The sequence below is a fragment of the Chionomys nivalis genome, chromosome 2, assembly GCF_950005125.1.
Source record: "Chionomys nivalis chromosome 2, mChiNiv1.1, whole genome shotgun sequence".
Lineage (NCBI taxonomy): Eukaryota > Metazoa > Chordata > Mammalia > Rodentia > Cricetidae > Chionomys > Chionomys nivalis.
In genome coordinates this window covers 38,236,390-38,261,042 of record NC_080087.1, presented here as the reverse complement: position 1 = coordinate 38,261,042, position 24,653 = coordinate 38,236,390, and the positions used below count along the sequence as shown (strand labels likewise).

Here is a 24,653-nt window from a genome sequence, read left to right as displayed (position 1 = left end):
TAGATTGCTTCATTGTGTGAGGGTCAGAGGATGCAGAGGTGAGCAATGTCAATAGAAAGAACAGTTGAGCTAGGAAATGAAGTAATAGAAGTAAACGTTAGAAAGTGCTAGAAATGAAGGAAAGTAGTAAACTTCAAATATCTGCTACCTGAAAACAAGCTTAGAAGAGAATATTAAGGAGGGAGTTTTGCTGTAGGAGGGGAGCCAGGATCATTTAGAGATTAGAGAGTGTGAAAACAGAAGGAATAAGGATATTTCTAATAATATAATATATAATATATATTTGGTAGTGATGTATGAGAGCTGAGATATCACTTGGGTTGATTTATTTACTTCTAAAGTTTTGGGACTAATTACAATATTTAAAATATTTTTGTGTTTTTACTATTCTTCTGGTCAAAAAGAAAATTCAATAATCAAATGCAAGCAGATCTGAGTCCAATCAATTGTTTTAAAATACTCCTTCTTTTTTTCCTTTTTAAAAAAACTTCTTTCAGTGCAATTCCAAGGTCAACTAAGGCTACGAGTGAATACAAACCATATGTTTCACATCAGACTGTGGCAGTGTTAAGAGGCTAGACTCTGGGGTCAGATGCCTTGGTTGTAAAGCACAACCCTGCTGCTTGCCATCTGTCTCCCAGGCAAGTTGCTTAGCAGCTTGATAAAGCAGAGGTAAAGCAGCATGCAGATCACATGGTTGTTGTGTGGCACAAATGAGTCCATGAAGATGAAAAGCACTAGAGCGATGGCAGACATTGACAGAATAGTGTCTGGCATGTTGTGAATATGTGTGAACAGAGATGGTTGCTATTACCATAGGCATCTGGTGCAGACTGATATTTATGAGCTAACATGTATGTGATCTTTCAATCTTGCAAATAACTTGAGTTCCAACTCTGTCTTCACCTCATGTTAATACTTGAAGTTAAAGCAGAAAGAGTCTATAAACTTATGAGTCTAAGGGTCTCAGTAAAACACCATGCATTGAATATAGCTAGGAAGAAATTTCTGTCTGAAGTTGAAATGATAGAGACATCCCTGGTTCTGATACAGAGCTGAGACAACCTGAGTAGCTAGAACGTTCCATTCACAAAGCAATTCTACTTATTTGTCATCTCAAATATGTCTTCTCCATGATGAGGTTTCAATTGAAGAAGGGTTTTATATAATTAACTTTATGGTGCTGCCATTGAAAGGAGATTCATGGTATGCAAATTGTAAATATATGTGTAGCAGATCTGTCATCACCTAAGAGGAAGTAAAAACCCCCACTGGGTTCTGAGCTGGAACAAGAGGCCTTTTCAACTTTGCACTTAGATGGACCTATTTAAGTCAAATTCTTCCGTTAGACATAAAGAAGGAATTTCTGGCCTATGATCTTTGACTACTAGGTTTATGATAAAGTTTTAGTAGCACAGAAGCAAGCAACAAATAGTTTTCTAAGATCTCTTAGCACTATTTTTTTCTCTAGTCTGTATATACACATAGTGTAGCGGCAATTTACACTAAATGATAATTGGAGTATAAAAGTACTTTGTTGACTCCTCTTAGGAAGCCTTAGCCTCCCTGAAGACAGGATAAAGGATGGGGTGGGTGAAAGGTGGGGGGAGCAGGAGGAAGGGAGGGAGAGGGAACTGGGATTGGTATGTAAAAATAGAAAGGATTGTTTTTTAAAAAAAAATTTAAAAAATCTTTTTAAAAAGGACCATGAAAAACATAGGTATGTAGTTGTACAGAAGCTACATATGATTAGAGCTTAATACTGGGTATTAAATAGCTGAGATAGAATAGAATAGATTCAGATTGAAATATACCATCATATCAAATACAAGAAGGCTATTTTTAAATGTGTACTTGAGACATGACTATTTAATTAAATTTTAAAATAAATAAAAGAAATATTCTTTTAGTAATGTACTTTTGATGTAGTGCATTGACTTAAGTCATGTGTTTAGTCACTAATTATTTTATTTTTGATTGATTGAATATCTTGAAAAAATTACTTATTTGCACTTTAAGCACAGCAAAGAATTGTGACATGCCTTCATTTGTTGCTCCTTTTAGGTTTATTTCCTGCTGTCCTGAATCTTGCTTCTAATGCACTCATCACAACCAATGCGACATGTGGGGAGAAAGGACCCGAAATGTACTGTAAGTTGGTGGAGCATGTCCCTGGGCAGCCTGTGAGGAATCCTCAGTGTCGAATCTGCAATCAAAACAGCAGCCACCCACACCGTATGTATTATGTTTGTGTTACATCTATTATTCATTTGTATGGCAATGGATGGAATAGATGATAAAAAGACAGGGAGGCCAAGCTGTATTAAGGTCAAAGAACTTGTGAGCCTAAGATTTCCAGAATTTTCCTTTTTGTTGTGCTTTGTGGTCTGTTGTATGATGCTGCTTGTTTGTTCTTGGCTGCTCAGCCCCGACATAGTCACACAGAAACTATATTATTTGCAATACTGTTTGGCCAAGAGCTTAAGCGTATTTCTGGCTAACTCATATGTTAAATTATCCCATCTCCATTAATCTGTGTATCTTCATGAGGCTGTGGCTTACCAGGTAAAGTTCCAGTGTCTGACTCAGGTAGGACTACATGGCTTCTCCCCAACTCTGCCTTCTTTCTCCCAGTACTCAGTTTAGTTTTCCCCACCTAGTTTTGTTCTGCACTACCATAGGCTCAAAGAGTTTATTTATTCATTAACCAATAAAAGGAACACATAAACAGAAGGACCTCCCACATCATTTTCCCACTTCTGTTTATATAAAAAGGAAGGTTTTAACTTAATATAGTTAAATTACATATAACAAAATAGCTATCAAACAAGAATTAGAGTTACAAGAATTATATCTACTTTATCTTTATCATAACCAAGGAAAACTATAACTATATATTCTTCAACATCATCAAAGACTCCAGAAGAATATAATATTACCGAAGTAAACAGAAAGTGCATTGTAAACAACTTCCAAAACTCTAAAATTGACAGAGACATTTTGCTGCCTAGACAGTCACCCAAAGTTCTTCTGTAACATTAGGGCATCCAATCTTTAACCCACAGGCTCATAGTACCTGACAGACTTTTCCACAAAGCAGGAAATTTCAAAGATAGTTCCACCTATATTGGCAGTTTGTCAGTCACTTTCTTCTGTGTCCTGTAGAATGTCTGTCAGACTCTTTCATGAAGCAGGAATTCCCAAAGGACTGTTTCATCTTCTTTAGTCAACTTCAACAGTCATTTTTCCGTGAGTCTTGCACGTCCAATTCATACAGCATGACATCAAGCAGGATAGGTGAGAGCAGTTTCTTGCCCAAATGACTAGCAAACTCCACGAGGAGCCTCTATAATGCCCATCATCCTCTTGAAATAATTGGTGCTGCCAGGAGCAAATGTGTTTTGTTGTCATGAAGAGTCCCAAGTTTTTAAAACATTTTAAATGCCAAATTCTATAGTCTTTGAAAGATTTGAAGGATGCTTATTCATCTGAAATACATCTCTTAATATCTAGAAAACCTAACTGACTACATGATTGACTATTCTATATGATTATCTATTAACCTATATTTATTAATTATACATTACATTTTTAAACGATCTGGAAAAACACAATACTTTAATCAAGATCAGAAATACATATACACAGTATAACAAAATTGCCCTTAATTTGTATCAATAAACCAAGATCCATACCAATGCAAATCTCTATAGCATATCACCCTTTATATGTAAACAAATATTTATGCCAGTATTTTGGAATGTGGGTATAGTTCTCTCCAAACTGCTTCCTCCTTTTTGTTGAGTGAAGTATTTTGGGGGTGCTCAGAGTGATATTTCGGGGGACCTTGGTTCATCAAACCAAATTAGTCTGGAAGGATTCCATATATTTCTATTCTCTGTGGAAACAAAAGAAGAACCTCTTTTCCAAAGCAAAATATCCTTAGACTCAAATTTTGAAATCAAGAAACCTTTAAAACATATGTTTAGCATAGCAGTCCCCAGAATCAAATGTCTCTCTGCAGTCAAAAAATTCAAAAAAAAATAAATAAATAAAACCCATCATGATATAATAATCCATACATTCTGTGTATATTCTATCTTTATGTGGCTTGTTTTTCTTCAATCCTTTCATCTATGGCTGTGTGTACTCTCTCTCTTTAAAGACTTTACCATTTTTAAACAATTTACTTCTTTTTATAACTATCTATATTCTTTTTCTTCTTTCTCCTGAGGCTATGTACATTTACACAACACTGTGACCCATTTAGAGTTTTTTTTTCCATTTGAATTTGTCTTTATTGTGTATTTGTAGTTCTTTCCTGACTACGAAGGCTTCTTAAAATGCTAAGTGCTTCTTAAAAACCTAAGTGGCAGCATTGCTAGGGCAAATACAGCCTTGCCTGCTTCCTCTGCCCAGTCCAACAAGGTGGAAGTCCATTTACTGCTTCTAGACTGCTTGGTGAGAGCCACATTCATCACCTCAACTCTGGTAACCAGTTGGTTCATGTTGTCACCAAGTAACTTGCAGCAGGCTGCCAATAAACCCTATTTAAATGCTTGGCCTTCTGAAAGAGCCAGAGTTTGAGTTGGCAGCAAGGCCCTGGAAGCCACTGTTTCAAAACTGTGTGGATTTTTTTTATGTTACCAATGAATCAGGAAGACCTCCCTTAAAGGAGCTGTAGCATGCCAACAGCAAGATGCTGGCCTTCAAGTAGCTGTGCTTAACTCTGTTCTTTTGTGGATTTAACTGGCACATATTGGGCCTCAATTTGTCGTAGAAGATTTCTGTCAAGCCAGGTCCCATAAAAGAAATATCACACTAGTTTATAATTGAGTATAATAAAGGGATATTTATTTAGGGGTAGACTTACAGATCACAGTCCTCTGATCTAACAGGGAACAGCAACTGAATCCAGCAGCCAGAAGAGAGAGAGAGAGAGAGAGAGAGAGAGAGAGAGAGAGAGAGAGAGAGAGAGAAAGAACATATGTTTGACATCAGCATTTATAGTATAAGAGGCCACCCCCAAGTGGGTGAGTAACTTAATGGCTACTGGCTGAAGGATTTCCTACAGCAGTGGTCCCTCTTAGTCATTCTATAAACATTTTTCGCATCAGTATCCCATCCATACACCAAGTTAAATAATAAAAGGGAATGCACTAGTTGAAGTCTGTGTCAGCAGCTAAGATAAAAAAATAAGACTGACTCTAAAATATGGGGATGTGGTGATTCACATGGAATTTGACTGTTCATTGGTTACTTATTTTCTAGGTCCAAGGTGAATAAATTATGGTCCTGTCTTCAACTAGTGAGCCAAGGGTTAATGAACACATGTCCTGAAGTGAGAGAATTTAGTTTCAGTATAAGAGAATTTAGTCTCAGTATAAGAGAAGGCTTGCCTGATGAAACCATGATGAAGCTGGCAGCCTAGGTCAAGTATAAACTAAAGAGGCTAATAAGTGAGGAGAGGATGAGAAGAGGTCAGAAAAGTAAAAAAAATAAAATAAAAAATCAGAATAAGACAGAGAAAAGACTTTCCTGACAAGACCATGATGAAGCTGGCAGCTTAGGTCAAATATGAACTGAAGAGTAATGAGAGGATGGTAAAGAAAGTTGAGAAAGGAAAATAATTCAGAATAAGACAGAAAAGCTTCCTTGTAAAAAGATGTACAAGTAGTTAGGAAGAACTAAAATTTTTAGACAGCAGACAGAGTCTCAATACATGTGGAGTGTGGAAGCTTCTAATAGCTTAAATGAAAGATCCTACCAACCAATAGTGGAGTGGCCAATAGGAGGTGAATGTCAAGCTTTCTTGTTGGCCTCTGTGAACCATGTCTCTGTGTCACAGAATAAGAACATGTATTATAGTCAAAACAGAAGCACAAAATAAAATCATATTCTTCAATCGAGAGAAAGTATAAGGAAATAAGGAAAAGTGGATCAGGCACTAAGAACTTGCCTAGAGAACCTATGTACAAAGAGAGAGTCATGCACAATAGAGGCTGTGAGAGGAAAAATAAGTGAATTATCAAAGTAAGTCATGCACACATATAGAGGATGTGACACAACATGGCATACTGGGGGGGGACTATATATAATTTGTTTTAGCCTGTAAAGAATTTGTATGATAAAATGAAATTATTTAAAAATAATTTAGAGATGAAGACTGACTTACAGATATGTTTTAGAAAACAATATGTCTGTATCTATACTGGTTGCCTAGAAAAGAGATTAGTAGAGTAAATAATGGTAATTGAGATGATGTTGAAAATATAACTAGACAATTTTCTCATTTGTTCAATTTTATTCACAGTTAAATAAAGAACAAAGTATCAAGGTTTCACAAATATCCACCTCCTCAGCATATGTGTGGCCTCCTCCATAGCCTTGCAATCTTCATTATCCCCACTGTCTAAAGTGCTAATTCACACTGTTGAACCTATATCAACACATTATCATCCAACTGTCACAGTTTACATTGGGTCTCACTTTTAGCAATGTGCAGTCTATAAGTTTGGACAAATATATAACTTTATTTTGCCATATTTTAATACTAAGGAAAATACTAAGGGGAATAGATTAATTGAGCTATTCTTAATGGAAGGAAAGAAGAGAGAGAGAGAAAGAGAGAGAGAGGGAGAGAGAAGAATAGCTAAATGGCTTTATATTAAATTTAAAGATTTTTAAAAAATTGGATATAATATATCCATACATATGAATGTATGGACATGTATATGAACAATATTACTGATATTGTAAATCGAGGGTCCTTGAAAAGTTAAGGTATTTCATAGAGGGAATCCACAAAAAAACTTTCATATCTTTTTGTGACTCTGGTGTATGCATGGAATTGGGCAGTGTTAAACACAGCTTGGTTTTGGCTCCCTCTGGATTGGTATGTTAACAGCCAAGAAACAATGCCAGAGCCCTGAAGAAGTTTCATTAGGTAAGAAAATTACTGTGGATAATCAAGGCTGGTGATGAAGAAAACTATTTCAAGCCGGGTAATCAGGAGAATGTGATACCATGTGAAGAGAAAAGAGGTGTTATTTGTGGTGCAGATACTGAATGGGGTGAAAAGAGAAGCAGCAAATGTCTGGATGGACCCTCAAAGAGAAGGCAAAAACAGCAGAGAAGAAATATAGGGTAGTAGGGAAACTGAGGCAAAAGCCAGAAAGTAAATGAATTTATGGATAACTTGTATATTCATGGGGAATGAAGACGTGTTCTGTTGGCCAGAAATCACCATCTATTCGGGGAATGGTTTCTCAGTTTTTACTAAGACATGGAAGTCTAGAATCCTAGACATGGTAGTAGGTGAATGATGGACATAATGTGGTGGGAATGTGAAGTTGTGTGCTTAGACTAAGGATAGGAAAGAGGGAGAATTAGATAGATGAAATGTGTTGACATCACTATGACTATGCTTACATAAAATTTATTAAATATAAAATTAACATTGATGTATATTACAATCTAAGTACATTAAATAGACAAATACATTTAAATATGTAAATGTGTTATACACAACAGAGAAAGATGAAAGAGAATACTGTCCTAGAAACAGTGATACCGATGCAAGTTTGGGGTGGAAAAGAATTAAGTGGAGACTCTGGTTGGAGAAATGGAAGACTCATCCTTGTCAGTCAGAGACACTGACCCATCCCGTCACCTGTCTGCTTCAGGGTGTATTTGGGGTCTCTTGCATCTCAGTGAAAGAAACTAATGTTTTGATGTAGACATACAAAGTTCTTCATATCAAAGCCAATGTTCCTTCAATGAAGCGTGGTGCATAGGAGGAGAGCTCCGATTTCTCTGTTTGCTCGCTTAGAGTCTCTTAAACTTGTCACAGCCTGCATTTACTTTGTGTTATTTTTAAGTGTGAGCAGCTTCATTACATTTCAAAATCAATTTTGATACTGGAAACACAGAAATAATAAACTATGACAGGAATAAAAATTTGGCAATAAATACTTGAGTAAAAGTTGTAGTAACAAATGATAAATTTCTTCAAATTCAGGGGCCTTCCAGAATAAACCCGTAAGGTCTGCATTTAATCACCATGCAAAGAAAATGAAATGAACTTTCTGGCTGTTAGTAATTTGTTTTTCTTAATTAAAACACAAACAGTTTGAGAAGATTATATAATGATTCCCCAGCCAGTTTTCAAATGTAGTTGGCTCTTTCTTTGATTTGTATAGTTTATCCTTTTTGAGGAAATAATGTTTCTATATTTTTTAAATAAAGGAACTCCGCCAACAATTAAGCAGTATTTGCAATTAATTATGATTATTAAAGTGGGAATTATGGCTAGTTGTTGATACATATTCTTATCTTTTTTCTTGGCTGAGTCTCATTTCAATTTGACTTGAAGTAGCAGATATCAAAATTTTCAGAAAAACGGATTTTCTTGGCAATTACCAAAAACCTATGAATTCTGTTAGAATCATGTCTGCCTGTGTGCTTTGCTTCCACAAATGAGAACAACAACAGCAAAAAGAATTAGGAAGATGTGGGAATGTTTTCTCTATCTGTTTTTCTGTAAGGGCAATGGCAATAAGACTTCATGTACTGCTCTGATTCCTAATGTGATGATTTCTGCATTTGCTCAACTACCAGAGACATTTGTTGATATTTAGTTGTGCTTTTGTGGATGGCTGTTTTTATAAAGTGACATTGTACCTGACTCCAACAGAATTCAACTGGCATGAATTATTAAATATATTCGTCAATTTTACTTTCAGTATTGAAACAGGATTCCTCATCCCAGTGAGCTATTGATGTGATAAGACTTGGTACAAAGTAAAGTCCAAGGAGCACCAGAGCTGCACTAAATTTCCAGTGGCAATGCTATATTACCATTCTGTCCTTTATTATATGTCTAGATGAATATATAAATATCAAAATTTAAGTTCATGTTTTAGTTGAAGATAATATAGAAGACTAAATAGATAAATTAACATCAAAATTTTTACTAACTGGAAATAACAAATTTAGTAAGCATCCTTTCATGTATGTGTGCATTGAATATTCATGTGTTTATGTGTCCTGTTGCATGTGAAAAGGACAGAGGATAACCATGAGTGTTGGTCCTTAGGTACTCTCCATCTCTGATTTTGAAGCAGGGCCTATTGTTTGCTTGGAGCTTGTCAAATAAGCTATGTTGGCTGGGCAGTGAGCTCCAAGTATTCTCCTGGAAGAAGATCCAACATAATCCAAAATGTAGCAGGGCTCTGAGTTATTAGGATAATTCTTTCACTGTCCTAAGAGCACACATATCCCACACTCTGCTGCCTGGGGATAATCATGACCACAAAATATTGTGTTGCTGATATTTTTATCTTCAACTTTTATTAGGTGTAATTTGTCTGCAAGATTCATAACAATGCACATTTTTAATGGGCTTATCATTTATTTCGGTACTCTACAACCATGTTCCTCAAGTAGTAGCACACATGGGCAGACCCCTGAAGAAAGGGATCCCACTCAAATGATTTCACTGATCAATTATAACAAGGACAATGAATACAGTGTTCCACAGTCTTTATAAAAGTAAAAAGGATAAATTTAACACATTTTCCTTAATTTGATATTCTTGTTTTATTTAAAGATAATCGTAGGTTTCTAAATGTCCATTAATTTATGAATAAATTTTGAATTCATGGTACACTGAATGATGGTATAGACTCAATATTACTATTATTTATAAAACTGAGGGGAAAATTCCTATATTAACTTCCCAAATATATTACACATATATTTTTTTCTAATTTTACATTTATCTTGGAAGTTGAGTATCTAAAAATATGCTGTTGTGAGTGAGTTTTTACTCTCCATCTTTTAGGCATAAAATGGAATTTAAGTGATCTGTTCATAGTCAGTTAAGTACTAAATAGTGGAGTCAAGAAATAGCTGGCATCAAATATGCCTGCTCTTTATAGCCCAAGTCTTGTGGTCTTTCCTCCCATAACAGACAGAATACATGTCTGAGCTCTTGGACTTTGCTAACAAATTAAGAGGATAGGGTTGATCCTCATATTGGCAAAATTTGTTCACTCGTTAGGGGTATTCCTTCAACTTAAAATAAGGATTGTGTTAGGGTTCTGTAGAACAGCACTGACCAAATGAATATATAGAAAGGGCCAGATAGGCCAACGATGGCTATTTTCACATTGAAGAAGCTAAGAATAAAGTAGCTCAGTTCTAAAGACTGTGTGGTTCAACAATCCTAACATGGTGTTGAGGTCCTGGGGGCTTCCTGCAGACCCACTGATCTTCAATGCATGTTGGAAACCTGAAAAGTCTGGATTCTGAGATAGCAAAGAAAAGCAGAAAAGGCAGCAACAGAGTTGATAAACTTTCTAGTGAGATGTGAAGGCAAAACACATGAAGTTTTTCTCTTGGAACTCCTTTTGTCTAGGCTGAAACTGGAAGATGCATCCATGGTTTTGAACAGGTATGTCAGCAGTTGTCTGTTAATTGATTCCAAATTCAGTTAGGCTGACAACCCAATCAACCACCACACTTTAACTCTGAATATTTTCTGAGACAATTCATTTTGTTCAAGTCCCCAAGACTGGTACTGCAGTGCACACTTATACCAGAATGAACAGAAAGATAACAGGGTAGCAGAGTGATGTGGGATTCCCTTCTGTAGGCTGTGAATACCATTGGTGAATAAAGAAACTGCCTTGGCCTGTTGATAGGGCAGAACTTAGGTAGGCGGGGAAAACTAAACTAAATGCTGGGAGAAAGGAGGCAGAGTCAGAGGGAAGGCATGTAGCCCCTGCTGGAGACAGATGCTGGATGGAACTTTACCAGGTAAGCCACAACCACAAATACACAAATTAATAGAGTTAGGTTAGTTTAGGATATGAGTTAGCAAGAAATACACTTAAGCTATTGGCCAAATAATATTGCAAATAATATGCTTTCTATGTGATTATTTTGTGTCTGAGCTGCTGGGTGGCCTGGAAACAAATTAACAGCCTCACCACAACAGCAGAAAATCCCACCAACACTTTGTGAACATTGCAGAGGGCAGATGTGATAGCTTCTGCATGAGGTCTGAGGGACTTCGACATCTTTAACAGCCTTGAGAACAGAAACAGGAACACAGCCTCTACTCTTGCCATCCTCAGACAGATGTGCTCCGTGCATATTTAGAGAAAAGATCTAGAACTTGTGAAATATGAGAAAAGTTTCCAACACAGCCAAAAATGTAACAAGGCTGTGATATGTGGGGATATTTCTGTTCTGAGATCTGTGCGATGAATTCGAAGGCACAAGAATCTTAGAGCTCCTGCCTCAGAAGGAAAAAGAGCTGTAGTAAAAGGCAGTCATGGTTGGAGGAATGGCTCACATGTCCTTCCTCGTCTTCAGTCTCTCTTTGAACCCCACAAATGGTTCTGTCTAGATTGGGCTTAGGAGGGAAAGCCTGTGCTTGGTTGGTATATTGGAGTTTCATGGGCCAATCTCCTGGCTTGCAAATGTTCATTAGGTTCCTTTCTGGAATGGCCAAGTGAACGTTGGCTATGGGGTTTGGGGAATCTCTTAGTATAGTTCTAAATTATGGTAGGAAGGTGGCAAGTTAAAGACTTGTTACAGAAGAAAATCTCATAGGCAAGAAAAGGTATTATTTTATATTAAAGCCACATACATACTGGATTGTTCGCATCTCAGCAGTAAAGAATGTGTGTGAACAAGTAACATTCAAGCATGTTTCCAATAGGAGAGTTTACTTTATCAAAAGATCAGCACACTGATTGGATTTCTGTATGATATCTTTGTACTTTGTTTTTGGCTTTCTGTTTTCTCTGGTGGTCAGCATTCAGTACCTTCTATAGCCTAGACATGTCACCATTTTCCTGCCATATTGTGTAAAACTATGAAACCACAGAGATGTGTCAGAGATAAAAATTGCTTTTTTAAATGATTGTTATCTGCAGGCTTGGTCTACCTCCACACCTTGGTTTTACATTTTTTTTAAGAGACAGCTATAAACTCATTATCTGGTTTTTTCTCTCCCCCCTCTGCTACCAACACCACAGAGAGACATCCGATCACAAATGCTATCGATGGCAAGAACACATGGTGGCAGAGTCCCAGTATCAAGAATGGAGTCGAATACCATTATGTGACAATTACTCTGGATTTACAGCAGGTAGAGTACCTCTTGTCATTTTCCGCTTTTGAAATTATACCCTGCATCTGCTATTTGTTTAGTTAGCAATTTTTAGATGAAGAGATATGCTTTCTTATCACTATTATTTTCTCAATATTGTGACAAAAGATCCTACCCATTTCATGGATAACCATTTATTGATGTTTGGCACTTACTTCTAAAACACAACTCGAATGGATCCATGCGGATGGTTTAGAAATGAATTAGAAGCCAATTGTCTCCTAAATAGCTGGGAGTAATGATAAAAATATGGAAGTGAAAAAATACAACAATGCAGATTAAAACTTATAAAATAAACCTCTTGCTACCACGCTGCTGGTAGTATGTGTACTTATAAGGCTCTTGAAGAGCAAGGCTCTTGAGTAAATTGCTTCTCATTACTTAGAGTTGTGCAAGCTGTAGCAGCTGATTCTCAAATTAAACTTGGATGACTAAATGAGATACTAGGCCTTGTAACTTTATAAAATTTATGTTTGAGGTGACAGTTTGTGTTGCATAAGTCCACACACCTTCCATTTCTTAACTTTCCTATTTTTCTTTATGATACTACATTCAGACTGAGTTTTATAACCAATATTCATCCCCATTCTCAAATTATTTAGGCTCATGTATGGATTTATGATGGAATTTGAAAAGACATTCCCATAATTTTTCCCCAATACATAATAAGATAGTGCCATTGACCAGAGGTTAAGAAATGTTGAACTTACTTAGACAGATTATTATTTAGCCTGTTTTTCTTTCATTTCCTTGCATCATCATAGAAAAATCTTCCACCAGCACCTCCTGTGCGATATGAAAATGTGATGAAGATATTTAATGACACAGATGACACAACGAGATCATGGTTGTCATGGGATGACATGGTGTGAGGAAGGAAACACTAGCAGAATAGCTTGACACCAGACCCAAGAATTAAGCATCTCTTCTCTAGGATCTTGGTCCTTCTTGGTGAGGCCAACATATTTGTTGTAGGACTACCTGGCTAGCTTATGCCCCTAAATAACAACACACAAATTGTATTCTTTTAAATACTGCTTGGCCCATTTCTATTAATGTGTGTAGCGCCATGAGGCAGTAGCTTACTGAGAAGGATTCTAGCCTACGTCCATCCTGGGTTGGAGCTTCATTGCATCTGCCTTGGAGAGCACAGGCTTGGCGTCTGAGCTCACTTCCTCTTCCTCCCAGCATTCTGTTCTGTTTTACTCCACCCACATATGTTCTAACCTATCAGGCCAAGCAGTTTCTTTATTAATTAACCAATGACCTTCCTCCATCACATATTCCTGAGCTATGCATGACTGCTAGGAGAGCAAGAAAACTAGCTGATCTCATGGTACATGCTCCTTTATCCCTCCCTCCAGGAACTCCGTGGCACCTCAGCAACTGGATAAGAGTAGGGTCCCACTGCTGCTGCTGAATAATCAGTGAACCCGAGTTATTTCTTACCCACTAGAAGAGTGTTAGCCTTTAGTTAGTTCTTAGTTTATAAGAAGTCTCAGAGCACTCTCTGGCCATGGGGTGCAAATGCCATCATGACATTCGTTAGGTCAGTTGATCTGTGGATAAGTTTCTAGAGGATCTTAACCTCAAAATGGACTTCCTTTTTTCTTTTTCTGAGTATAGACAGCTTGGACTTTTATTGATCCCAGCAGCCATGTGATCATTAAAATTCAACCTTTCCAATGAAGAGAGAGACTGCAGTCCATTGACTCAGGTTTTTGCCTATGATAGGAAATCAATAGATAGTGAAGGCTTACTGTTCTCATTTATACTCCCTTTATTTTTATTTTAGATTGCACATGGATTAAGAAAGTCAATTATTAATATCATGTGCACAGATTACTTAAACTTCATTTTCAGCTGGACCACAATATCATTTATTTGCTATCCAATGGTGCATCAGTTTTCCTTCAAATTTACAACCATACGATGCAATCACAGGTTTAAACTTCATGCTCTATAGCAACTAATCCGTCATTAACTTAGCAAGTCAGAGTTTACCTGAAAGTCATGTGCTTTCATTAAAGGCAAGCATGTATTCCTGTTTCATGTACTGATTTCCACATGAGCACATGATATCCTCAGAAACAGGTGGTGTTTTCTGTGTTTATGTTTCCTACTACGTAGTATAATAACCTTAAGCTGACTTGACATTCTAAAGTATCTTCCATAGTTATGTCTTCACAACAAGTGAGCATGGATATTTATAATAAAGGTTGACCCAATTCCGAACTCTGAATTCATCAACTGGTTCAACAACTATAGGCTCAAATGGTCTGATAGTGTGGTACTCACCCATTTTCATATTTATGTTTACTTTTCCCTGCTTCCTAAAAATTAGCCTAATATATGCATTTAAGAGAAGACAGACTCATATAGCCTATTTCATGAGGTATGCACTCATTTTTACTTGACCCAAGATATAAGTTTAGTCAATTAATTATGTTAAAAATTAATCATGTTTTATAGTCAGGTTTTTTAATAGAATTCATTATACCAGAAGGGGTTTGACATTTTCATGTGACCTCTCTCTGTTGATTAACAAAATTTAGCTGGTACCTACTCAGTTGCAGGATAGAGATGTAGAAGAGCATCTTTTAATGCAGAGACAACCAAAGAAATATGGGTGTTCTTTACTATCTCACTTGCTTCTCACAGCATCCATTGAGACAGCTGTTGTTATTACTCCTATTTAAAAGCTTTTAGAAGAGCCGGGTGGTGGTGGCGCACGCCTTTAATCCCAGCACTTGGGAGGCAGAGGCAGGCGGATCTCTGTGAGTTCGAGACCAGCCTGGTCTACAAGAGCTAGTTCCAGGACAGGCTCCAAAACCACAGAGAAACCCTGTCTCGAAAAAAACAAAAAAACAACAACAAAAAAAGCTTTTAGAAGGTTTAAACTCTGAGATAATTATTCTCCCAAATTATTAACCTTATATCTCCTTAGAAAAACGGTACTACCAAGTGACTTTGCCTTTGTGTGGAGAACTTTAGTTATTGATCGCAAGATTAAACCCCCCATTTTATAGTTGAAGAGCACACAGACTTAGAAAAGTGAACTGGCCTTCTCTACAAAGCTGTTACCAGGCCATGTTGTGGATCACACCTGAAGTGTTCAAATGCAAAATTAGAAGTACTCTAGAATGTCATAACAGGACTCTGAAGACCCGAACCTTTAGAGATCATGAGAATTGTTTTTTAAAATATATTTCTATACATAGCTCAGGTTCAAGGAGTAACCACCTACTGTCTTCCTGGCTTCTATTGAGAAAGTTTTGCTAATGTCTGTGCTATTAAAGACAAACAGTTAGATTTCTCATCATCGTGTTTCTAGCATGACATAATGTCTATCTTTTTACACACATCCCAAAGGAATACCTTGTTACCCGGCATTGTACTAGCTATTGTTGCCTCAGACTCAAATCAATGCTATATAAGGAATAGGCTAATATCGCTGACTTTCCCTGACTCAGTGAAAGATTTATTTCTCATAATCCTGAGGTATACATACAAATCTTGGCAAGTACTAGTTACTTTGTTTATGTATTCTTGACTCTTCTGAAAAAACTTTTAATAAATTACTATTTTAAATATCAGGAGCAGTCATTGAAGTGGCTTGATCAAATCATCACCAATTACACTTAGAAGATTCTTTAATGTTTTAGCATTCGAGATAAGCATTAAAACAATAAGATAATTTATTCATAAAAAAGTAGCTCCTTATTTTATAAACAGATTGTTTTCAGACATTTATTACTAAGGGATGTTAACATTTCCCAGTTCTGTTTACTCACAGCCTATCTTGAGCAAATGATTTAATCACACTGTGCTTTGCCACTGTGATTAGCAGAATAAATATTACATTGTTGCAAGAATATAGAATAATGACTATAGCAGTATAACAAATTCCATCTGGCAAGCATGGCTATTATTAGGATGTAGAATCAGCATAAACTCATGTAGAAACTGAGCTGTTCCACTGAAATATACAAAAAAAAGACCGACATCAGGATGATGAACAAAATTGTATGGCAAGTTAGACAATGATAATGAATGCTCAAAAATTCACAGGATGTTCAAATTTTTCTTTTGTATCATTTTTCAAATGCCTTGTGACTATGCCATGATTTCTGATATTATTTTGTTATTTGTAATCTGAGTGCTTATTTTATTGCTGTCCTTGAATTTGCTTAAGGGAAAAGCTGACTGATAAGTAGGGTAACACTGCAGTCATTTTTTTTTAAAATTTTGAACTTTATTTTATATGAATGTGTGGCTGATTTCCAGAGGCTGGAAGACGGCAGCAGAAACCCTGGGAGTAGAAATATAAAAGGTTGTGACCCATCATGTAGATGTAGGACTCAAACCAGATTCTCTGGAAGAATAGCCAGTGCTCTTAACTGCTGGTTCTTCTCTCCTAGCAGGTGCTGAAATGATGTTTTTGTAGACTTTGTTGGCATGTGTGAAAAATCCTCCTCCTAGGCAATCCAGAAATTCTCTGGAGTTAGTTACACTCACATGCAGGCATTATTTCGTCTTAATCAGCCACTCACTGAAATGCATTGATTAAATAAGATTGTCTTAACAACTGTGGGTACCTTATGCTACATACTATTCATCTAAATATATTATTCATCGACATTGTAGAGCTGTATTACATGAGACAGGTTAGCACTTTTTTAAAAAAGAAAGTTAATTTTGGAAAAGTGTGGAATTAGTATTTCAAAGTATGTATCACTATATTTTGAGAATCTGTGTAACTGGAATAGAAGACATTGTTCCTAAAGTTTAGGTTATTTAATAGGATTGAGTCATTCTTCAATAGTAGTGCTTATAACTTTAGTGTGAGGGAATCTGCCCTCAGTGGCTACTTGTTCACATGTACCTACTCCCTCCCCACACACGTTCACAGGAAAAAAGATTAAAGTCAGTGTTCTTAAAAGTTAATTACTTTTTCATGTTAAATTATTTAAACATAAAGAAAAAAAAACCAAAAAAACAGCCCACAAATCCCAATCCCAGAGAACCTAGACAACAATGAGGACCCTAAGAGAGACATACATAGGCTTAATCTACATGGGAAGTAGAAAAAGACAAGATCTACTGAGTAAATTGGGAGCATGGGGACCTTGGGAGAGGGTTGAAGGGGAGGGGAGAGGGAGCGAGGGGAGCAGAGAAAAATGTAGAAAATGTAGAGCTCAATAAAAATTAATTTAAAAATTATTTGTTAATACCCTTCTACATTCCCATGACTCAAAGAAGTTTGAGAAATTTATCAATAGTCAAAAATTAAGCAAAACTTTCCTGAAGAAATAATATGTTGAAAACAATATTTAAGAAAATTAAAAACAAATTGTGAGGTAAACATAGAAAGACACCATAAAAAGCAAAAGGAATTCTAAAAGTGATCTGAATAGTGACAAATACCATGAAAAGAAACAAAAACTCTTTCAGCCTACTGCTGTTCCTCAAGGAATAAACAAACAAATTAATCCCTGAGTTAATATAAATCAGGAAATAATAAAAATCAGAGCAGAAATAATGAAACTGAAATGATCAACAAAACTAGACTTCAAAAAATATGTTAACAATGTTAGCAGAACCTAACTAGATTACGGGGGAAAAGAAAAGATTCAAATGAGATCAAAAATAAAAGAATAGATTACAACTGATAACATATAAATTGAGCATATTTAAGATTATTGTAAAAAACAACTATCTATATATCAATAAATTGGAAAAGTATAAAAGACCTGGATATATTCTTAGACAAGATATACTCCCAAAGCTATGTCACAAAGAAATAGGAAAAACAAAACAAAACAAAACAAAACAAAAAAAAAAACAATGGTCCAAAAGAATAAGAGGATTAGTGGTATGATATACCTTTAATCCAAGCACTTAGGGGACAGAGTCCACAGAGCAAGTTACAGGACAGCCAAGGCTATACAGGGTAACCCTGTCTCACTTGCCCCAAAAAGACAAAGAAAATTTACCTGCTAATAAACGTCTCCCAGAAAGAACAGCAAGATGACCTACTGGATAAAAATGCTTGCCATGAAGCCTGCGGGCCCGACTTCAGTCTCTAGGGCTCACATGGGGAAAGAAGGAACCTGACTCCCATAAATTGTTCTCTAATCTCCACACACAAGTTTTCATACAAACATGTGTGTGCACTCGCATGAGCAAACACATGTACAAATGTACACATGCACACAAACACACAAAATTAAATAAAAAAGAAAATGGTTTTTTTAATTTTAAAACAAACAAAATATTTTATTTTATTATTTTTTATTATTTATTTATTTATTTTTATTCTTTTTTAATTAAAATTTCCACCTGCTCCCCGTTTCCCATTTCCCTCCCCCTCCTCCCACATATTGCCCCCTCCCCCCACTCTCTCCCCATCCCCACTCCTCTTCTCCTCCCCCCACCTGATGTATTGCTGAACTCTACTTAACATTTAAAGAAATGATGCCAGTCTTTCTTAAACCCTTTCCTAAAAATAAAATCCCTTTTTAATACTCTGGAATGCATTTGTATGAGAACAGTAATATATTGATATTAAAGCTAGACAAAGACACAAAATATTACAAGTCAATATCATTGTTGAACCTAAAATAAAAAAAATTAGCAAGTTTAATACATTATCACTTTAAAATGATCATTCACCATAACCATGTAGAATTTACTTTTCTTGCACAAGGACAAATTAATACATGAAAGTCTTCCTGTGTAATATAGCATAAAAAGAGGATAAGGATAAAAATCATGATTTTAGTATATTGTATAGAAATTGTATAGAAAATACATTTAATAAAACCCAAACTTCTTTTATGCTAAAATCTTTTTTTAAAAAACGTGACTATCAAAGGCATGAATATCTACACAATAAATTTCGTGTTAGAAACACCCAATCTAAGAACATTGTAACTGACTATTAAAGGCATGAGTATCTACACAGTAAATTCCATGTACAGTATACCCATAGCTAAAAACTTTGCATTCCATACTGAGCAGATGAAGAAATTTCATAGTAGACCAGTGACAAACCAAAGGTGCCCACTGGTACCACTTCCCTCAGTATGGTACTAGACATCTTAGCTAGAGTAATTAGAGAAGAAAAAGAAATAAAACATCCAAATAAAAAATGTGAATTTTCTCGGTTTACAAATTATATATTCTTATATACAGGGAATCTAAAGAATCTACCACATAGTTAAAACTAGCAAAAAAAAAAAAATCCTTGAAATCATGTTACTATGCAATGCCAATAAACTATCCAAAGGAAATTGAGAGGACATTACATAATTGTATAAGCAATGTAAAATGAATTAGGGATACATACACATGAGGAAGAAAGTGTAGTGTTTCCACCCTATAATCTATAAAGCATAGATAAAAGAAATTGAAGAAGATGGAAATAAACACCGTCCGTCCATCTATTGTAGTTTCATGTGGCAGAAGGAACAAATAAATCCCTCGGGGGTTTTTCCTGCAAAGGTCATGGAAGAGCTCTGTCCTCATGGCCCCAGCACTTCCTGAAGGTTTTGCCTTGGAGTTAGGACACAAATATTCAGTTCACAGAAGGCATACATTAAATGTTCTCACCAATTTTCTTTCCAAACATAGTCCAAAAGTCTGTTACTTTTTCTCTATCTGTGTTACTCTATCTTATTTATAACATTTTTTGAGAAAGGCTCCAATTGTTGTAACTCTTTTGTAATCCACTTGGAAACCACAGGCTGTATTTACTTGTTTATTTGTTTTTGTTCTGTTATGGGTTGGCATTTTGTTTTTCCAAATGCTGAAAAATGAGGTGTAAGGTTGGGGACAGGAAAGACTGATATAAAGCTGCTGCAACGATATTTAAACACGGGTCAACATATTAACTTGTTTATTTAATTAGCAACAGAGATAGACATGAGTCTAGTGTCATCATGAAACACTATTTGTAGATATATGTCCTTTTAAAATGACGCTAACTGACTGTTGGGGAAGTGCTATTTGAAGTCACTGGATAATTAGATTAGTTCATAAAATGTAGGAACAATAGAACATAGGGAAACAAGTCACTCTTAAAAAGGCTGTCAGAAAAGATCTGTTAACATTTAAATCATAAGAACTTTGTGATGGGAAGACTGAATAAGACATCTAAAAATAGACCAAATGAGGGTGATTTTCCCAGCTGTCTGATGGCTTCCACACATGAAACATCTTTATTTCATCATTTTACTGGAGTCTTGTGTTATTTCATTTTATTCTTAGATTTTATGCTTGTACTTATTATATCTTACTGTACTTAGTCACACATGTCTTAGACTTGCAAATTTGTGCCATTATACATATATTGAGTATAACTACAATGCCTATTTATAGGTAGATATGATTTACTTCATAAATATAGCTATGTGTTTCAGTTATAAGATGGAATATATGTGTTTTAATTCATAAATGGGACATGATTTTATGTTACCCTGGCTGTAAAATGTAAAAAAAAATCCCAAGAGCAAACACAATAAGGCTAGGGAGACATTAGGAAGCCTATCCTCCTACTTACCTGTCACTTCTTGGTTAGTTCTTTGACCTTCACTAGATTTTCTCCTTTTGTGCTACTCAGTTGGGTCACATATTAAATGTGACAGTGCCACTGCCTTATTAACAGGAATGGTATAAGGAATAACTGATGATACGGAGGCAATGGACTCACATACTGCTGCATGTATAGTTGATATGCAGTAAATAATACTTCCTGGTCTTTTGTCCTGGAAATGTGTTGACCAGAGAACAACTAGGCTATAATGTAGAGACATTAAACAAAATTTAGAATAAGTTCAGAAACAGTTTAATTACTGAGACTATTTAAGTTATACATACATTTTATGTTGTATGCAAAATGTTTTATTAAATATATTTAGCTAAAATTTACATAGATAGGACCTGAAAAGTATCACTTTGTCTTTGAAGCACTTTTATATTTTTGCATTTTTTTGTTGTTATATATTCCAGATTGTTTGGTTTTAATCCAGAAGTAACCTTGTTAATCACTGACATATTCGTTATATAAACTTTATATGAATGGTTTTACTTTGCCTTATTTTGTTACCATTTACATAAATATTTTTCTATTCCTTTTTTGTTTTGTTTTGGTTTTTGGTTTTTTGAGAAAGGGTTTCTCTGTTTAATAGTTCTGACTGTCCTCTGTAGATCTTGCTGTCCTCAAACTCACTGAGATCTGTCTGCTTCTGCCTTCCATGTGCTGGGATTAAAAATGTGCACCATCACCAGCTGGCTTCTATTCCTTTATTAATTCAAACATTTTGTCAATTTCTTTTTTGACTCATAACCATATGTAATTGAGTTTTAAGGTTTTATTTTCTGTGGAACACATGCTTTTTAAATAAAACATGTTTCTTATACATATTTTATATACATATATACATATGAATAAAATATACAATATTTTTGCCATAATAAATGTAAAAATGCTGAAAATTTAGTAAAAATTGATGATTATTTGCTATATGTACCTATCCAAATAGATATCATGTAGAATAAGATAATATGAAGATTAAATAATCTCTCTTGTTCTACCTTACTGTCTACCTCCTTTATTAGTTACTTTTCTATTGCTGTGATAGACATCACAGCCAGAACAACTTACAGAAGAGAGTTAATTATGGCCTTACAGTTCTAGAGGTTTAGAGTCTGTGATGGTGGATGCAAAGTGGCAAATGGCTGGAGCAGCATTTGCCAACTTGCATCTAGAGACACAAACAAGAATTCAAGAGAGGCCATGGAGAGTGCACATGGCTTTGGGAACTGCAGAGCCCACCCCAAGAGATACACTTCCTCTTGCAAGTTTACATCTCCTAAGCCTTCTCCAAACATATCTACCATCTAGCATCCTCCAGCACTGCCAAGGTCAGCTACCAGCCTTGGATAGACTCTTGGCCACTGAATGGCATTTGTAGATGCTTTTGTGAATGGTGTCTGTGAATTTTCTAGGGAGCAGAAATTTCCTTAGGTTTTTCTTTCACAAGTTAGAAGCTTTACTGGATGGAGTCTTGACATAAAGGCACGGTTCCCAAAATCTCAATGCAAATTTAACCTTTTCTAATGTTACTGATCTTTTTAAGTATTATAGACTCTCTTCCAAGACAGGCCTTAAATCATGAGTGCCAGTTTCCTTTTCTTCTCCACACCATATATTTTGTATTTCTTTTATTGTAGACCTGCATAAAAGTAATAACTAGCAATCTTGTGATAGAGTCAATATTAGGCTTTCTTGAAATCTTCTCTACCAAAAAAATTAATCCAAGCCGGGCGGTGGTGGCACACGCCTTTAATCCCAGCACTCGGGAGGCAGAGGCAGGCGGATCTCTGTGAGTTCGAGACCAGCCTGGTCTACAGAGCTAGTTCCAGGACAGGCTCCAAAACCACAGAGAAACCCTGTCTCGAAAAACCAAAAACCAAAAACAAAACAAAAAAAAAATTAAAAAAAAATTAATCCATTGCTTTAAAATTTAGACTTAGGCAAGTTCTCAAGATAAGGGCAGAAAGTACATTCTAGTCAAAATATCCAAAGAACAAATGGTCTCCATTCTAGTTGCTAATATTGTTCAATCTGAAACTTTTTGAACTTGGCTTCCACAAGCTACATAATTCTCAGCATTATTGTCTTCCAAGCTCCTACCAGAATGGCCTTGTAAATTCCATTTGAAACTATAGCATTCAATGGCTTTTCTAGGTCAAGGCTCAAAGACTTCTACTCATCCCCTGTCCAAAGGAAAAAAAAAGAGAAAGAAAGAAAGACACATGGTCCTAGAATTTTAAGGATGTCTAATTTAAAGAAACAAACCCCCTTTCTTCCTAAATAACCACCAAACTGCTCAGATCACTGCATCACTGATGCCATTTGACTAATTTGACTATGTAATTTTCTCTGTGGTAGATTTTTAATTCACAGAATAGAAATCTGTAACTAATGCTTCTTCAGAATTTTCATTTCTATGTAGGTTTAGTACTTAGGCTTTTTGAAACATTTATTCATTCCATCTACAAATATATTGGCTTATAATTGAAAATTATAGGCTATTTCTATCTTTTATTTTTTAAATATTTATAGCATTTCGCTTGTCCATTATCATATGTATAACATCATGATTCTTGAGAGCTTTCTAGTATTTATTATTTTGTCAGTATTTTCAAACAAATGTTAGCTTGGTTGATTTTAATCTCTTATCAGATCAATATATTATATTGAATGTTGAAAGGAGGACTGCTTGTTTGTCCCAGCCGCTTAGCCCCGAAATAATCACACAGAAACTGTATCAATCAAATGACTGCTTGGCTCATTCACTCTAGCTACTCACTGGCTAACTCCCACATATTAATTTAACCCATTTCCATTAATCTGTGAATCACCACATGGCTGTGGCTTACTGGCTAAAGTTCTGGCATCTATCTCCCACAGAGGCTACATGGCTTTCCTCTACTCCATCCTTCTTTCTCCCAACATTCACTTTACTTTTGCCTGCCTTGCTCTTACTGCCCTGCTCTTCTATAGGCTCAAAGAAATCCTTTATTAACCAATTGTATTCACAGGATACAGAGGAGAATACAACTCCCCTCCCCTTTTCTGTTTAAATAAAAAGGGAGGTTCTAACTTTAACATAGTAAAATTACGTACAACAAAACAAGCAAGAGTTACAGTTACAATACTTGTATCTACTTTATCTTTTATCATAACTAAGGAAAACTATATTATTGCTATCTATTCTTTAACTCCATCAAAGACTCCAGAATGATATAATAATACCTAAGTAAACAGAAGTGCATTATAAGCAACTTCTAAAACTCTAGAAATGATAAGAGACATCTTGCTGCATGGAAGTCACCCAAAGTTGTTCTTTACTACTATTCATCTTCAGCCTACAGGACCATAGTGTCCTGCAGAATGTTTGTCAGACTCTTTCATGAAGCAGGAACCCTGAAGAACAGTCTTATCTTTAGGGAAGTTCAGCAGTCATTTCTCTGTGGGTCCTGCATGTCCAGTTTATGAAGCCATTCAATCAAGAGCAGTTTCTTTCCCAAATGGCTCACAAACTCCCTAAGTAGCCTCTTCAATGTCCATCTTTCTCTTGAAGTCCATTGAACCTTTGAGGAGCAGATGCAACTCATTGTCATGGTAAGTCCTAAATTCTTAAAAACATTTTAAATGTCATATTCTGTAGTCTTTGAAAGGTTTGAAGAATACATATTTATCAAAAATACATCTTTATACATCTAGAAACTCTAACTAACATGACTATAAGCTTGATTATTATTGATGGCTATCTATAACCTATATATCTTAATTATGTATTACATTTTTAAATGAGCTGGACAAACACAATACCTTAATCAAGAGCAGAAATATGTATGTATATATATATATATATATATATATATATACAGTATAAGA

General features: G+C 35.6%; 1 protein-coding gene across 2 annotated transcripts in view; it reads left to right on the top strand.

Moving 5' to 3' along the window:
- Lama2 (laminin subunit alpha 2) overlaps positions 1-24,653 on the top strand; it is a 603,732-nt gene that overhangs the window by 136,335 nt on the left and 442,744 nt on the right. For both annotated transcript variants that reach the window (XM_057755686.1, XM_057755676.1), the window contains exons 2-3: positions 2,065-2,235; positions 12,051-12,163. In XM_057755686.1, the coding sequence (XP_057611669.1) occupies positions 2,065-2,235; positions 12,051-12,163 (284 nt within the window). The remainder of the gene's footprint in view (positions 1-2,064; positions 2,236-12,050; positions 12,164-24,653) is intronic.